A 17867-nucleotide genomic window follows, 5' to 3' on the forward strand; every position below is an offset into this window, starting at 1 on the left:
TTATATTATACTTAAAAGCTCCTGTTTACCAAAAGATATCTTTTGGAAGACACAGAATGGAAGAATATAGTTGCAAAATATGATAACAAATTGCTGGGAACTAGAATATAAAAAGAACTCCTGTAAAAGAATAAAAAAAAATGATAGACATCATAAATGATGGAAAATGATAGCCATCATTTTTCACATCATAAAAATGGCCAGGAGAGTTGAAATGGTACTTCTGAAATGGCAGATAATCATGTGAAAAAGTGCTCACCCTCATTAGTCATAAAGTCAAATTCCATCGTGAGACACTTCTACGCACTCACCAGAATGTCTATTGTGAAAATCCTAATAATATTCTAATTGTCAAGGATGGGAAAACTTGGGAAAACTTATGCATTGCTGGTGATGGTAAAAGTTGGTACAATTAATTAAGAACCTGGCAGCATCCACTAAAGCTGAATATACATACATCATGACCTCACAAGGCCACTCCTGCATGTGTACCATCTGGAAATGCATGCACTTGTGCACCAAGAGAAGTAAGTATACAGAATGTTCATGGTAGCAGATTAGTGATAGTCAAAAGATGGAAACAGCCCAGGTGCTTATCAGTAGTGGAATGAATGAATTGTGGTATCTACACATAATAGGAAAATGAAAAGAACTACAGCTACTTATAAAAGCATGGGAGAATATCAAATAATATGGTAAAGGACCGAGTCAAGCACAAAAGGGTCATTCCGTATGTATGATTCCATTTAAATAAATAAAGGTCAACATTAGACAACTGACTCTATTGTGTTTAGGGATGGATACTTATGGTTAAACTATGGGTTGATTATTATGAAAATCTGGGTTGGTGGGAGGGGCTGTTGGAGGACTGACAGTAATGCATTTCATGACTTGACATCAGTGTTTGCCTTGTGGTAAGTCATTATGCAATCTTGTTAGTGAACTTCTTTTCTCAATGTATATTATCCTTCCCAATTAGAAAGAGTTAAGAAATGTGATAAGAAAAAGAGAGTAAAGCAAGGAGAACATATTTTCCTTGAGGGGTAGAGAGGCTAGGATCCCTAGGGAGAGACAGAAAAAGGGAAGTGCAAGGGTAGAAAAGGGGAGGAGCCAGGAGACAAGTGCTTCCTTTGTAATTTTAGAGGTTCAAGGTAAAAGGAAGAGCAGCCACCCTGGGAGAACCTGCTGCTGGGTACCAAGACATCTGCCTATTGTTTCAGCAATCTCTGTCAGTTATGGGAAGGAAGATCTCCTTTTTAAACTTCCTCTTTGACAGAAAAATGTCTCTGCATTCTCTTCAGGGGTATTAGGTCTGATAGTATTGCTCACCTATTATATTGCGTAGTGCTTTAATTTAGAATCATTTCTTTTTGTAAAACCTCAAAAACTAATTCTTCTGTTGGTTTGCATCAAAAATGTGAATGATCTCATACTTCTCATAATTCTCGGTACAGATCTTCAAGGTTTCTGGGAGCAAATTAAATATTTAATGCTAATCTACAAGACAAAAATATTTAGGTTCTCATTCCTGAGAGACTTGTTCTTTTCTTTGTGGCCACTGATAACTGCAGGTATTATAATGTCTACCATGGCTATTAGAGGTGGAGCATAAAGCCTGTAAATGGATATTCCCTGGATTTTTACTAAATGAGAAAGTATCTGGAGAGGGGAGACACAAGTGAGATCTCATTCCAGCCAACGAATACTCTTTCTCGAGGTTAAAAACTTAACCTGGGAAGTGGAGCAGGATACACTACTGGGGAAAAATATTTCAAGTGATTCCAAAGATGCACAGCTTTCACCTGTCCTCTCTAACAAAAAAGGCCAAGCAGCTCCGTGGGGGGGGGGGGGGGGGGGGGAGGGGCACGGAGAGTTGAGAGTAGGGAGGAAACAAATTTCGGCTATTGTTCATTTATCTTGTTGGAATGCTCCAACAGTATCATTTCTAGAGAGGAGAAATGGCTGCCTGCAAGAGTTTTGGATGAAAATAGGGATGATGATGAAAGTTTCTTTATGTCTTTTATTCAAGTTTTGTTCATTATATAACTTTTATTTTGCTGGAATGACTTCACTATATCTGTATGCTTTTACATTAAATTCTTTTAAAACCTACACATAGAATTCACACCATCATTTAGGGAATTGGATTTGAGTGAAGGCTTTGCCCGGCACACAGCATCAATACTCGTTATCTATCATCATGGTCAGTATTATTGTTACCCCTCAGGAGCACTATCATTTTGTTCTGTCTTGGTCCTTGCAATGTATAAAGCATCCTCCGGACCATGTTCATCGTGTGACACAGGCCAGTACTGCTCTTTACTGGGTGTTAATTTTGACATCAGGAAAATACAGAACTTCTGCCTCCGTGGAGTTTCCTATAGTTTCCTCAAAGGCTGGGAATTAGCGACCCCTGGGTGTCAGCAGTGGTTGGTGCCTGGGCTGTGTGAGTGTGTGTGTGGGGTGGGGAGGGGGGAGGTTTGCGGTTTCCTCAGGAGGCAGTGTGTTTGCCTTTCCCTGGACGGAGGTTGTAGAGGTTAAGAAAACCTGGTGAAATAGATGCCAGGGACAGATGTTACTTAATTTGGTCAATGAATGGAGTGCATGGAAAAACATTTGGAAACCCTCAGCGGTACATTGGGATGGGGGCTCTTATTGGAAGAGCGGAAACAGAATATCACCCAAAACTTCAGAATAGGGCTGCTGCATCTGAGTGTGTGCATAATGTAATTACCATTTCTAATAGCCTGGATTTTGATATGGAATCTTCTGGGTTGGAAGCTTGACTGCACCAATTACTTAGTCCTACCTTGTGCAAGGTACTCCACGGCTTTGGACTCTAATTTCCGTATCTGTAAAATGGGGTAACATCTAATTTATGAGGCAGTTGTGAGGCGGAATGGAACAAGGGCGTTCTTATTATAAAAAAGCAATCTTTTATCTAATTCCTAAGACATCTTTAGATTTACTCATGCCTTACTGAGAATTCTTAAACAGTAGTTTTCCTTACTGATTGTACTTATTGTCTCCTCCCCGTCCCACCCCCTCCACCCGGCTCCCAGTCCCTGGCTCTTCAATTCCCCCACCCCTAGCTTGGGCGGCGGGGTGGAAAGAGGAAGAGACACCTGGGATAAGGGCTGGGGAAAACCTAGTCCCATGGTCTCCCGGCCTCCTGGCACCATGGGGCCTGTCATGGCGGCCCAGTCACAGCTTAGGTGATCTCAGATTGCAGAGCATCAAGAATGGAACGGTGTAGGGGTCAGCGATGCCCAGACCCCTGCCCCGCCTGCAATCTGCCAGGCAAGCCCGTTGGGATCGCTGGTACTTCTCGGTCCTCGCCTCAAGCGGAGCGGGTCCCACTGGGACCCAGGGCTCAGCCTCCAGCTCCAGCGCCCACCTGGGGAGGCCGCGACCCTGGCCTTGGGCGCTGGCAGCCAAAGCCCAGGCGCTGCAGAAGCAGTACAGACACCAGCTCCCTCGAGCGCTCCCGGCCGCCAGGAGCCTGCGGGCACTGGGCGCCCTCCCCGCCCCCTCAGCGTGTCGTCCCACCGCCCGCCCCCTGCGGCCCCCACCCACCGGCCGCTCCTCCCCTCTCCCCACCCTCCTCCTCCGCCCCCTCCCCTCCCCCGCCGCCTCGCCGACTGCTCGGCTGAACGTCTGAGCCGCGGGGCCCGGAGCGCAGGCAGCGAGGCCACCGCACCTGCAGCGCGCTCGGGCAGCCGAACGGGCACCTCGCCTCCCGCCACCGAACCACCTTCTTCTGGGCGCTGGGTCTCCCATGACGCCTGAGTCCCCCGACGGGCCACAATGACCACTTCCCTTCAAGGTGGGCAGAGCCCGGCGGGTAGGGCGGCAGCGCGGGACTCGCGGCTGGCCGCCCAGGTGTGCGGCGCTGCTCAGGGGAGGGGCGACGCCCGCGACCTGGCGTCAGCCCCCTGGCTGCACACGCGAGCGCTCCTGCCCCCTCCGGACGGGGCTCGCGGCTGTGCTGCAGACAGGTAGGCAACCCTCCGGGGGCGCGGGGGAGTGTCCTGGGTTGGCAGCCGGAGAGGGGGCGAGGAGGCGGTCCTAGGGGGTGAGCCATGTGCCCATAGCTGGGCCAAGTTTGTGAAAAGTCTCTGAAGACAATTCCCTTTGAGCTGGCTTCTACCGGATCAGCAGGACACTGCGATCTCGCAGAGCCTTATAAATAGCATCGCGGTTTCTTTGAGAGCTCGCGGTCTCTTTCTCGCCTCTGCCCATCTGTGTGAACTAGGAGGCCGAGCTTCAGGCTGACCACCCATCTCCCTTCATTCTTCGTGACCCCAGCATTTAAAAACAAACAGACCTTGTTTAAATTTTATAGATTGAAAAAATTGTAGAGTAAATGAGTTTACCTCCTGCATAGAGCCTTACAGCGAGCCTGGAAAAGCAAAGCACGGATTGAAATTTGAGCAGTCTTGCTGTTCAGCAGCAAAGAACAGAGGCTTTAAAAGGTTTTCCAATCTCCATAGCATTCAGCACTAAGTGCCTGTGGAGTTCACATTTTGCACATTCTTTAGGGGAAAAAGGCTGTAACGATACAAAAATCTCTAGTCCTTTACATTCATACATTTATTTGGTACTTTTCAGATTTTAAAAGTGCTTCAACTTCACTAAAGTTAAAACTACTTTCAATGGACAAGAGTACACTTATACTAGCAAGTTCTATTCACTTACCTCCTCACAAACACTGCCTTGTGATTCAGTATCTAAAAGTACTTGAAAAATCAACATACTGTGTCTGGGCAACGTTGTGAATGAAATCTGAAGTGAGATGAACCACAGCTGTAATTAATAGACCAAAACTTCCCCAAAATGATTAGTAAAATAGCACATGGCTAAATTCATTACATTTAATAGACTTGAATGGATGCATAAAAATGCCTAACTCCTCAGGATGGTTTTTGCATCAATAAATGTATAGTGTGTATTTCAGCTTCAGGAAAATTATCAAAGTACTGGAAATGGGATTTCCATGCCTGGTGATTTTTTTTTAAAAGCACCCTCCCCTCACCCCAAGGATAGGATACTATAGATGATTGATTTGTATCAATTAACATATTTTATTTTAACCAGCAGAAAAGTACTTCACAGACCGTTGTCAGAGTTGTACATGTTGGCTTTAAGTTTTTAATTCTGACAGCAATTATATTTTACCTTCTGTTTTATGTAAATTATATCCTATGTTCTCTCGGTGTAGGAGAGAAAAGAAAGATCTTGATGTTCTGGAAATGCCATCTATTCCAAACCCTTTCCCTGAGCTATGCTGTTCTTCATTTACATCTGTGTTGTCGGCAGGCCTGTTTCCCAAAGCGAATTCAAGGAAAAAACAGGTACGCTTTTTAAAATTTTCTAATTAAAAGGCCTTAGGAGTTTTAAATCCACACAGTCTTTAAAGTATTCAACAATTTCCAATTTTAACAAAGGATTAACATGGCCTATTTTAAATCTATTGACTGACATAGTTATTTGTCATTATTTTCCCTTCGGGCCTCAGTTTTCACAGTCATAAAATGGGAATGTTCAAACTTACCTGTCAGGCTCCTGGGATAGTTTAAATGAGAAAATACCTGCAAAGTGCAGAGTATGGGAGCTCTAATTATTCACAGCGTAGATGGGAGAAGTCTTTGTGATACTAGATTATCAATTTTAAGTCAGGAATTGGAAGAGAGGCGTGGTGGTATTGGGATGAGAAGGAAACTGACTGTTTTCTTTAGTATCTTTAATCTTTCACAATTTCAACTAAACCAACCTCATTTACTAAAGGAAAGGGATATAGTGAATCTGTGGCAAAGGTAATTGGAGTTCAGGACTTGACGTCGTCTGTATTTCAGTTAATTCTTACTTGAGAGGCTTCTGACCTTAGAAGCCAGATGACTTGTAAGTGATGATTAGAAGATGGGCTTTATTTTTTTTTATTTCCTTTCTTTCTTAGGAGTTTCTAGGATGGGACTGACTGAAGCAGATTAGAGTTCAAGGATGAAGCAACTAGGTGGAGATCTATCATAATTATGCATTTTGTAAAACAAACAAAAATTAGTGTATTTTGAAATAATCTTAATATTCCTTTCAGTTTTGTATCAACAGAACAAAGAGAAGCTTCACTGGGCAAAATGTTCTTGTTCTTGCAGGGCAGAAGCAATAAATTTAAGTAGTCAGTTGCTTGCAGTGAGGAGAGGGATCATGAACAGAGGGGAGAAAACCGGTGATCGTAGCCCTTGTCAGATAGGTCACTTGGTTAGAGCATCATCCCTGTATGCCAAGGATAGTTCAGGTTGCTGGTTTGATCCGAGGTCAGGGCATGTACAAGGAACAGCCAGTGAATGAATGCATAGATAAATGGAGTGACAAAGTGATGTTTCTCTCTCTCTTTCTTTCTCCCTTTCTCTCTCAAATCAATAAATAAAAATTATAAAAAAATAACAGTTGATCATTTTTGCCCATCTGTTGTTTCCTTTCTTTTTTTCTGCACTTTTACTACCTGTGATGGGTTCAATAATGTCTGTTTATAATTTTAGGAATGGAGGAAATTCCCTAGGAAGTAGATGAATTCTTGATACCATATAGCAGTAATAGAGCCAGCATGGAAGCATTCCATGGAATGTTGTGTTTTGATGGAAATCTGGTATAAAAAGACATATATACTTTTTTGGCGGGGAGGGGAAGTGAAATTTAATTGCAGCATGTACTTTTTGGATAAGGATTGGAGAAAGTGGGAGTAAATATTCCAAGAGCGGAGGTATGTTCTGAGTTAGTCCTTAAGTGGGTGGGACTGTGAGCTTGGATGGGGAGATGAACACGAACGAGAAACTTTCTTGAGAGCTTTATTTTCACAGTGAGGTTTAAAGTCAGAGCCCAAGGGGGAAAAATTCCATTCTGAAATGTCTGGGCCCTTTGAGAGCTTTGTTTTTTGGGATATAAGATGTGGGTGTGGATGATAGATTTCACTGTGTGCCGTGGTGGGGGAAAAAGTCGATTCTGTGTTGTTCATGTGCCCTGGGAAGGCAAAGGAAATGTCTGATGGAGTTTTAACAGATTTCCCAGTTTATGGAGGCCTGTTAACATTCCTTGCACCTAGGCTCTGAGGCACTGAGCTGAGCAAAGAGGCCATCCGAAGGGTGTTTACCAAGGTGGGCCTTTGATTTGGGATTGGGTTAGGGGTTAGGAGTTGAACAGAGGGAGTAGGGGAAGAGGTCTGAGCTGACTCACAGTTTACTTTTGTGAATGGATATTGAGAATGCCTGTGTCTAAGAGATGTATTCATGGGACAGGTTTCTTTTGAATAGAAGAGCAAGAGATAATAAGTATTGTATGCTTATGTTAATGGAATAAGAAGAGAAAGAAAGTGGGTATCAATGTCAGGGTTAAGTCAGGGTGTGCCCTAAGTGTGGATAGTCATCATCCTAGAGTAAGACATCTTATCTTGGGGAATGCATTTCTTCAGATCAGGTTCAGCAAATTGGCAACGTGGGAAAAGGGTGCTATGTTACTATTGACTGTGACCTGTTTTCCTGCCCAGGCCTCGTTCCCTGTTTCCACAGTGACCTCAGAGAGCACTGCACCCACACGACAGCTGTGCTGGGTCATGAGCAGAGAGTTGTGGCCTGCATGCTGGAGACCAGTCCCTGAGGGATGTTCCCCCCAAAGGGCACTTCCTGCTTATCTTTTCCTTCAGCCCAAGGGTTGGGGTCTCTAAGAAGAGAAGGCTGTCCCAAAGTTGCAAACAGGACAGTTTCTTTTCATGTATGTTTTTATGTTTTCTTTTTCCCACCTGGATTTTGCATTTAGAACTTATCCTTTGTTTTTATTCCTATGTATATACTCAGTTCTTTGAAATGAGTGAGGTTTTGGAAACATATGACTATCAGTGATTTCCCCAAGGTCAGTATCTTGGTGACACAGGTTACCCTTTTACAAGGTAGTATTCTGGCCCATTGGGCTCCAACCATTGGTTGAAATGATATAAATGACAGTGTGTGATGGGTACTATATAATATTATTTATGGTTGAAACATTCTAGGAGATGATGTCTCTTTTCTTCATATTCTGTCTTTTATTTGGTTTGTTTAATCATTCCAGTCATTTTAGCAATTCCTTTCTCCCCATAGAAAAAGTGAAGGATTGCTTGCTATGTACAAATAAATGACCAGAAAGTTTGAAAGAATCCAGACTAGAAATCATTTTATAGGCTATGAATATTTTTTTACAATTTGAGTTGCCTACTTAATGCATGAGTGGTAAAGTGTAATGAAGCCACAAATAGGATATGCTTTATCTCTTTTTGCAAATAGAATGTCACGAAGTATTGAATACTATTGGCTTCTAGTATTTTCATTTAAAAATGAGAGCTACAATGAGATAGAATCTGGATTCTTTACTTTCCTTCCCTCCTAGTTTTTTATAATACTGGCCAGATATATTTCCCTGGCATATTTCTTTGTGTTCACCAATAAAGCAGATTCAAAGCGTATCTCCCTCTATATACATGGTCCAGAAAATTTACTTGCGATTTAAATTTTATATTAAAAGTGGCTTACTTTATGAATTTAGATCTTTTCCTCTCTCTCTTTTTTTCCTTCTTCTGATTGAAATTTACCAGTAACTTGTCCCTGCACACTTAGTGTTTAGAGAAAGGGAAAGAATGAGGCAAAATTTTAATAACTGCCAAATCTGGAAGATGGGACCTTTAGCTCTGGCTGCAGAGTCAGGTCTTGTCTCGAGTTTGTCAACCCCTAGATAACTTTTGGGCTTGGGCCTGGCTTGTATATTAACTCTGATTAATTGATTCCCAGGACTATATAGTATCACTAATTCAAAATAAAACTTCTGAAGATTTTAAAGCTAAAAAGACACTTATGAAAAACTGCGTCATGGAATGTTTAAGCTGGAAGAGATCTTGGAGATCATCCAGATGAACACCCTTTTACAGATGAGTGAATGGAGGCTAAGAAATGCTATGCAGCTGGTAGTGGCACAGCCAGGACCTGAAACCTGGATTTCTTGAGGCTCTGACAATCTTTTTTTTTTTTTAGGAAGATACAGTTTTCAAAGAAATCAAACAGTATACAACTAGTGCAAGTAATAAACTTATACTGCTGTTGTTGGTTATAATTCTTCCCATAATATTGTACAAGAGCAGGGGTGACTAATACCATCTGTTAATATTTTATTATCTAAAGACCTAGAATCCCTTTTTTTTTCTTCCACAAATATAACTGTGTCTCTGTGTTTTTTCCTCTAGCTTTCTTCTCCATCTTCAACCTAACACTGATAGGAAAAAAAATCTATCAAATAATTGGTTATATCACCAGATAACATATATTAGTATTACTGATAATTAACTTTTCTGTGTAGTTCTCCCTCTATTCCCCTCTCTCTAAAAATAAATAAAATCTTAAAAAAAAAAATGCAAAAGCCAGAAGTGATTTGCCTGTGCTTCTACAGTTTAGAGAAAAGGAGATCAAAAAAGTGATTTATGTCTCAGTGTGCTTTGCTCCTCACCACACTGGGTCTAGTTTATTCTTTATGGAATTAAACTTTTTTATGATTTCAGAAAAACGAAAAATATCTTCCAGATACTTAAGAAATAACTTTTCCATCCACTACTGATGCATGGGTCACCGGCCAGCAGTGATCACAGAATGCTGCGGATGGCTCGTCGAAACTCGAGAAAAACATACACAGAGACAACCAGGTCCTGTGGGGGAATAGGAACAGCAGGGCCACTCCTCACATGGGGAGCGCCTTGGCCACCCTCTCTGGTGGGGAGAGCGTGCCGTTCCCCCTCCGGAGAGGCTTTTTATTGGTTTCATTTGAATAGGAATTCAGGTAAAAGCTCAGTACTCATTGCTAGGCAGTAGGGATCAAACAACAGATAACAAGGAAGTGTCTGAGGGCCTATTCTGAGTCAGGGTCAAAGAGCTATAAGACTTTAAAGAACAAACTAACTTCCTCCTTGGACCCTTCTCATTCAACTGAGAGCATTCTAAACAAAGCAGGTTTCACAGGAATTTACATGCTCTTTCTTAGGCCTGATCACCTGGGGAACCCGCCCTTTTCAGCACAGAGCTGCACTGCCCCCTGTCATTGTTTCAGGCTTAGGTGGAGCAAGGGAACTCAGGCAACCAAGAAATAAGGAGATTTTCTCCCAGAGGATGAGGACTCAGGCTATGTCAAAGCCGAGGTGCGAGGGTCCATCACCCCCTTTTGCTGTAGCCCCCAAAGTCCTTTTGGGGGCCTCCCATGTGATCGTGCCTGTCTTAGATCGTTCCCCCCTTGGGGAATCTTACCCGTCTTTGGCTAACTAACCAAGCTTTGGGGTTCAGTTATGAATGAAGCAGCAGAAGCAGTGCTCCCGCCAGGGAGATAAGCTTTTATCTCTTTGCTAGCTTGGTTCCAAGGGCGTTCCCTTAGCCTTAGCCTAAGTGGGGGTTACAGCTTCTGATACCAGGCAGGGTGGTTCCCAACACACTGTGCCTTTGAATTATTTTCCTCTCATTTGTCAAGAACTATAAAAAGATAAGTTCATCTCTGCCCCCAAATTAAAGGACCTCTTACGTCATTCCTTTGTGATATCAGTAATTGTTCCATTTTGTACAGTGCTGGAACAGTGTATGTAGTCCTGTAGGAATTTGTGTGGCTGCTCCATTAACCAACTGTACCCCTGTATTCCCATTTTCCAGATTCAGTGATTACTAAAATTTTGTGTCATTTACTTCCTCTATTCCTTTTAAAAACATTTGGTTTTGTTGAAATATTTTAAAGTAAACCCTGCACATGCTGTTAATTGTATCCTTACCTAGTTTTGTATGAATCTTTGAAAAAAAATTTCCTAAATAACTAAAATGCCATTGTTCCCTAACAAAAATCATAACTTCTTGGTATCATGTAAAACCATTCGTGATCAAATTTTCTCAATTGGAATGATATATGAAATCCTCAAATTACAAAGTGGTTATATTTAAAAAGTTTTTAAATTAGCACTTTGGCAATTTAAATTTATTTGCATATGAAACAACCTCATAAATTGTTGTTAGGCATCCACCCCCAGCCATTTTATAAAATTCTATTTAATGTGAAATGAAATGTAAGTATCACATATATGCCCAAAGAATAATAGACACAATACTTGCTTCTCTTAGGGTTTCAAACAAACATGTCTTTCCAACAGCAATTGCTACTTTTGAATGTTGGCACTTGATGAATATCATTTTTCTTATAGAGGAATTTGAAAGTACACAGATCTTTGTAGCAATGTGGAAGAACAGTTCTTCTCAAAGTCCCTGGGCCAACGTTCCTCAGAATGAATAGGGATGCCTGTTAAAAAAGTATAGATACTTAGATCTCTTGCAAAATCTACTGAAAAATAACTTCCTGGTGAAGGACATAGGAATATAACTTTTTAGTTTTTTGCTCTTTAACATATGTACAAAACCAGGAGTATTCTTATCCTCTTCTGCTTTCAGACTGTGGGGCAATCTGGCCAATTTCATCAGGTTGATAAAAGGTAGGAATATTACTAATGGACTTTAGTTGGTATTTTATCCAGGTATTGATTGTGTGGAAGAAACAGAACCTCTCATGAACTTGTTTGAAAGGTTATGTTGTAGTACCTGAAGGCCAAAAGTTCATTGATCCCATGAGAGATTAGAACTGGAAATTAGAAAGTCAGCAAAAATCATCACAGCCACTTCATGCTCTTTCTTTTGTTCTCCCTCAAGCACAACACACAGTCTCTGCTTCTTGTAAATCTCTTTCATTTTATGGCTTTTTTTGTAGTTTTGCTTGTCTTGGTCATGTGTCAGTGCATGTGACCCCAAATGGTCACCCCTACTGGAATAAATGTTTCCTTCTGTTAGTGGCTCAGCCCTTGGTAGCTGACTGGAGTCTACATCCGGACAGGGGTTTTAGTCCAGCATGTTCGGCTCTTAGTCAGCTGTGGTCAAAGGAACGTAGGGTCCTCGACTGCTTCTCACTCAGCAGTGGTTGTGGGAACAAAGTTTGTGAATAGGTAGTGCAGGGTCAGTAGGTATGGTATATAGGGGTGGAGAGGAAGTGGTAGGCAGCTAATGAGCAAGAAAAAAGTTTCAAAAAACAGAAGGGCAGAAAAACAAATTATTATCCTAAGTGTATGATATATGGTGACCCACTGACTTGGCCTCCAGGGTCCAGTTCCTTCACCTCAATTCACTTGAAGCATATTTATTTGATAGTGGTTTCAGTTAACACCACTCTTCAGTGATGGTAAACTTCCTTGACTACTGTCCTGAGCTTGAACTTTAGTGAGGTCCCTTAGTTTCTAATGACAGCAGCTACCAACTCCAGTTTCTCGCTGCATCATGCTAGTTACCTTCATTCATAGCAGAAGATGACTGTCTCTTCCTGTTTTAAAACTTAAATCCCCTAGCAAGTCTTCTGTTTGTCAAGGTTTTATTTTCAGTTTGAAGGTTGTCTCAAGTTTTGGTTATTTGCAGGATACATCTCATTTCAACCTTTGTCTGCAATATGGGCTTTATTTTTCATTTCTTTGGAAGCTCAGTGTCTGGTTTGTTTTCCCCTAGGGGCATATATTATGTTCCATCAAGAGAAGGAAAATTGGAGTCATTCATGGTTCAATATAAACATGGATCTTAGTATAAAAAAGCTTTCTGTGGTGTTACGGATGTTACCTTCAGAAATGACAGCTGACATGGAATTCTGTTGTGTAAGTGTGCACCAGTGTGCATTTGATCAGGGATGAGCAGACTTGGGAATGGTACTTTCGGCACTCTAGATAAAGGACAGCTCAGGACAGAGCCTGGGAAGTGGCTGCAAGCCTTTGCCAAGACTGAGGAGAAGAAGGGAAGCTTTTAGAATCAATTTACAGGAGAAACGGGAGAGCCTGTGTGGGGAGAACAGCTTTAAGTTCTTGTCCTTCCCACTTATTTAGTGTTTTTCAAAGTCACAGAGAAAATAAGCACAAATAGGAGGATTAATATTTTTAACTAGTTTACAGATGCTTTTCTCTATTCCAGAAGATTGTTTATATGTTGTCTGTTTGAATATTCACACACACTTTTCAGAGATATAAGGTTACATGTGGTGGCTAGGTTGTTAGGGCAGCCTGTGTACCATTTTTAATATTGTTTCTATGGAAAGGTATGAGTCTATATCACAGGTGGCAAACACAAGGCCCAAGGGCCGAATCCAGCCCTCCACCTTGTTTTATCTGGCTTGGCACCTTGTTTCTACCTGGCAGCAGTGCCAAGCTCTCACTTAACTGTTAAGGAGTAGTTACATTTATACAGTCTTAAAATTACATTCATCCCTTTGCATACAGCCTTGAGGCTGATGTGGCCCCTGGTGAAAATGAGTTTGACACCCCTGGTCTATATGATATAATTAAAAGATACTAGACGGGAAGTCAGCAAGCCTAGTTTTTAATATGGTCCTGCAGTTGCTGAGTGATATGATAAGAGGCTACTGCCTACACTTTCTGGTGCTTCAAGCACTATGATTTCATCTTGTTCCTAGAAAAGGTGATTCTGGTGGCTCTTGAATTACTAATGATTCCATGTAGGTAAAGGAGTCTTGGGAAGTTTCTTTGGTTTCATTGGCCTCAGAAGTTTTTTCTCAGCCTTTGTTCAGATCTTCCCATTTGGTCACCACACCTCCTTTGATAAAGAGTCCATTTGGGGTGCCGTGGGTTAACCACCTTTGTGGTTAGGAGCCACCTTTATGGGAATGATGGGGGCAGGATGGGCTAGTTACAAATTGTACATCAAAGACAAGGTCTGAATACTAAAGCATCAGAAAAGGTATATCTGGAGAATGGCAGGTTAGGTGGTTACAGTTGTATTTAAACTTAGAAATAAGGACGTGTGATTAGAGGTGAACATTTGAGGCTGATGCAGGTCCAGTATGTACTTCAATCTGCTCCACCCTCAGGTCATCCATTGCGTGCTCAAGCCAGAAACCTAGAAGACCTCTTTCTGATCTTTGTCGAGTACGTCTCTGTCTGTCATCACTGTGTACTGGAATCCATAAACTTCTCTCCATCTGCACTGCTCCCATCCCAATTTAGGTCACTGTCTTCTCCCGTACAAGAGACTCATAAATGGCCTCTGTGCTTCTGTTTTAGCCTATTTTGGTCCATTTTCCATTCATTGGCTACAGTGAACTTTTAGAAATGTAGATCGCATCATGTCATTCTCTGGTTGAAAAATTTTTGATTGCTTAGAAGCAAATCCAGATTTTTACCCTGGCCTGCAGTACTACACATGGTTTCGCTTCCATCTACCTTTTAAAACTCATCTGCATTCTACTCTTTTATTCTCCAGCCATGGTGGATGGGCAGTCCTACCTGTTTGGGAAGTTGGCAAACTTTTTTCTACCTCAAGCCTTTGGCCTGACTGTTTCTCTGTCTGGAACTTCTTTTCCTGACTCTTGACGTAGCTGATGCTTCTTTAGTCTGCACTTCTCAGAACAAGATCATCTTATCAAGCAGGTCTTTTTTGACTAGTTTTATTAACCATCCCATTACATCTGTTACCCCCCCCCCACTCCATCACACTTTCTATTGTGTTTCCTTAGCTGTACTTACCATAATCTAAGTTGTCTTTTTATCTATTGAGTCTAATTATTTATTACTTTTAATAATAAATTTAGAGTCTAAATAGAGTATCCTAGGTTAGTTGTTTTGGGGTTCTTTTGGTAAAAGAATGAATAACTGGGTTGTTGAAGATAGTTAAAACCAATTTTAACAAATTGTATTTTGACATATTTATTTTAATCACAGTCAATTATTTTTCTCCTCTTTCAAATTTAAAAATATATATATTTAATTTTATTGACAGACTCTGTTAACAAAGATAAAGTTACATGCTAGAATCCTGGACCAGTTGGATTTTAGTAGTACATACCCTTTGCTTTCATTACACACGTAGGGAATTTTTATCATGTGTAATGAAATTAACGATATTTTTTTGACTTTATACATTATTCTTATTTAATGGAGTTACAAGTGAAAAGTGCTTGGTGAACTGCTGTATTGTCTTCCAGCTGACTGTGTGTTAACAAAAATCCATATATCTAGGAAAAGTTAAATGGAAATATCAATCGAGTTTAAATATAAGTCTCTCAGAGCAAGAGGTAGATGTTAGCAAATGTTTTAATTTTTAGCTGTTAATGTCATAGCTGAATGATTTATGCCTGTGTTCATAATGTGGAAATGGGGAGATATGTATACTCTTGAATATACAAGAAGACTTTCCAAGAGGTGTACAAACTCATAGATTTAAGAAAATCAGTTTCTAAGTCCTCATCTTCCATATGTACTTTTTCCTAAAACTTACCTTCCTGAGAAACCATCTATGTTCACAATAACCACCTCACCTGATGCATTACTCTAGGGCATGTAAACCTCCAGGGCATCACCTACAGGGAAATCATCCTTTAATAATTCATCAAAGTACCACAAATCAGAAGCATTTCCTGTCTTTGTATGCCTTACACATATTTCTGTTAAAGGGAGATATGGTTAAAAATAAGAATTTGGCTAGTGTTGAAATGTTCTCAGTTTAAATAAATGATGGTGTGATGGGAGTAATGACAATTTTTATAATTTTATTTTTCACTTTTCAATTACCACTTTCAGTTCTTCCCTCTCCTATTGTCAGAGAACACATAAATAACCCTTGAGGAAGCGTTCCTGAAGAACAAGGTAAACAGTGCATCAGTGAGAAATAATGAATGCTGAAAATGGCCTTTGGTCATGTATTTAAAGGTATTTTTTACTTTTCTCAGTATTGGGACGCATCAATAACCGAAAGGAAACACACCAACAAACATCTGAAGTGATTAGGTTACTGCTGCAGTGAGGGTCCTTGGGAAGCCAACTTGAAGCTTAGGTTTGCCTGTAAAAATTTACTGGGGAGCGCTCTTGGAAACAATGCCTGTGGGGACAGACACAGGGAATAGATGCAGTACAGCCACAACAGAGACCGCACTACAGCCACCTTAGCCAACAGAGGCCGTAACCATTTCTGTAAGAGCTCTGGAGCTGAGGTTGCCCTGCAGAATTATTCAGAATCAGGGCAGAGGAGCTGGGCTGCCCAGGAAGGGCCTGGCCGAGGGCATGACGGCTCTCTTCAGCCTAGTTCAGGGAGAACTTGCCTAGGAGTTCTTAGTGGCTGACACTAACAGCTGGGAGAATACATGCTTCAGTCCTAGAGGTTTGGGTGGTATGCCACAGCATCTGTAACAGTCAGTAATTGATTCTCTTAAGTGTAACAGGAATTCCTTTTGAGACTACCACACTTTTTAGATAATTTGAATGAAACTCAAAGAGGTAGCATGTACATGATTTCTTTTAGATTTTGTGTGAGTTATTTAATATTGTGATTAAAACCTATTAATTAAAGCATATCATGAAATATTTATTCCAGTGCCAGTCAAATCCCACCCTATTTCATCGTAAAATACTTTTTTATAATGTTTTTTTAAAGATCTTATTTATTTATTTTTTAGAGAGGGAAGGGAATGAGAGAGAAAGAGAGAGAGAAACATCAATGTGCGATTGCTGGGGGCCTTGGACTGCAACCCAGGCATGTACCCTGACTGGGAATCGAACCTGGGACACTTTGGTTTGCAACTGCGCTCAATCCACTGAGCTATGCCAGCCAGGGCTGTAAAATACTTTAATATTTCCTAGTTTTCTTCAACAGAAAATATGCTAGTTGCTAGACTATTTTTTAAAGTACATACCATTTGCTTTCATTAAAAACAAGAAATTTTTATCATGATGCAATTATAATTAATGGAACTATGTCTAATTTCATACTTGATTTTTACTTAATTACATCCAAACACTGAAAGTCAAGGTGGGAATTACACTCACACAAAGGAATTCCTTGCCCTTTCTAACACTTCATCATATTCCTCAGAACTCTTGGTTCTGTATTATTTTAATTTTGACTGCTTTCAGTTATTTCTCTTATAAGATATAATCAATAAATAATTTTCAGTGTTTTAGTTTTTTTCTCAGAATGCCTATTGATATCTCTTTTTGAATTGAAAACTAGAGTTGGACTTTATCTGCTAGAGGCCCTAATTGTTTTACTGGGTGATGGGTCATTAAAAAGACTCCCGCTCAGGTGGAACTTAAAGACTGACATTGTCTTTCCCCACCTCTGCACTCTTTCCTCCCTTTCCCAGATTAATTTTTCTCTCCACATATTGTATGTTGACACACATATGTGTCTATTCTCTGCCTGTTCCCACTAGAAACCCTAGTGGAACACCCCTTTGAGAGCAGGGACTTTGTATATACCACTGAGTCCGTGGATAATGCAGTGCCTGGCACTTCCTAGACCCTCAGTGCATTTTGCTAAGTGAAAGAATAAATGACTGAATAAATGAATGGGGAAGGATCAGGGAAGTAAGTGGTTGTTGACAGAGAAATGAGGGAATATTTGGGAACTGATACTTAGTACAAATGATGAAGAGATTGCAAGGAAACTTAGAAAAGTGAAATTTAGTTTAGTTATAAACAGGGGTCTGATATTGTCAGATATTAAAAGACATCTAGTTAGGGTAAACTTTTGAGTATTGGTTTGCCACTATTAGTACCTTCTAAATTTGGGTTACCCTTGCTCAGAACAAATTCTGTGTTTTGTCTCTGTGGTACCCTTGCGACCATTTTCAGTCAAGAAGCATGTAAACTTTATGGGGCTGAGTCCAGTAAAAGCTTTTCAATCAAACCACATTCACAGTGGAAGATTACTTTCATTCTCGGGAAGGGTGACATATGCGTGTGAAGCCCAGTATTCAGATGAAAGGTACTTTGGTATTATTCAACTGTGTATTGG

The 17867-nt window shown here is 40.8% G+C and overlaps 1 protein-coding gene across 1 annotated transcript in view; it reads left to right on the top strand.

Moving 5' to 3' along the window:
- The first annotated feature begins 3640 nt into the window (after positions 1 to 3640).
- GRB14 (growth factor receptor bound protein 14) overlaps positions 3641 to 17867 on the top strand; it is a 126040-nt gene continuing 111813 nt past the window's right edge. The window contains 2 exon segments of the mRNA XM_028510739.2: positions 3641 to 3998; positions 5222 to 5354. Coding sequence (XP_028366540.1) covers positions 3808 to 3998; positions 5222 to 5354 — 324 coding nt within the window. The 5' untranslated portion in view covers positions 3641 to 3807.

Source organism: Phyllostomus discolor, chromosome 4, assembly GCF_004126475.2.
Source record: "Phyllostomus discolor isolate MPI-MPIP mPhyDis1 chromosome 4, mPhyDis1.pri.v3, whole genome shotgun sequence".
Classification (NCBI taxonomy): domain Eukaryota; kingdom Metazoa; phylum Chordata; class Mammalia; order Chiroptera; family Phyllostomidae; genus Phyllostomus; species Phyllostomus discolor.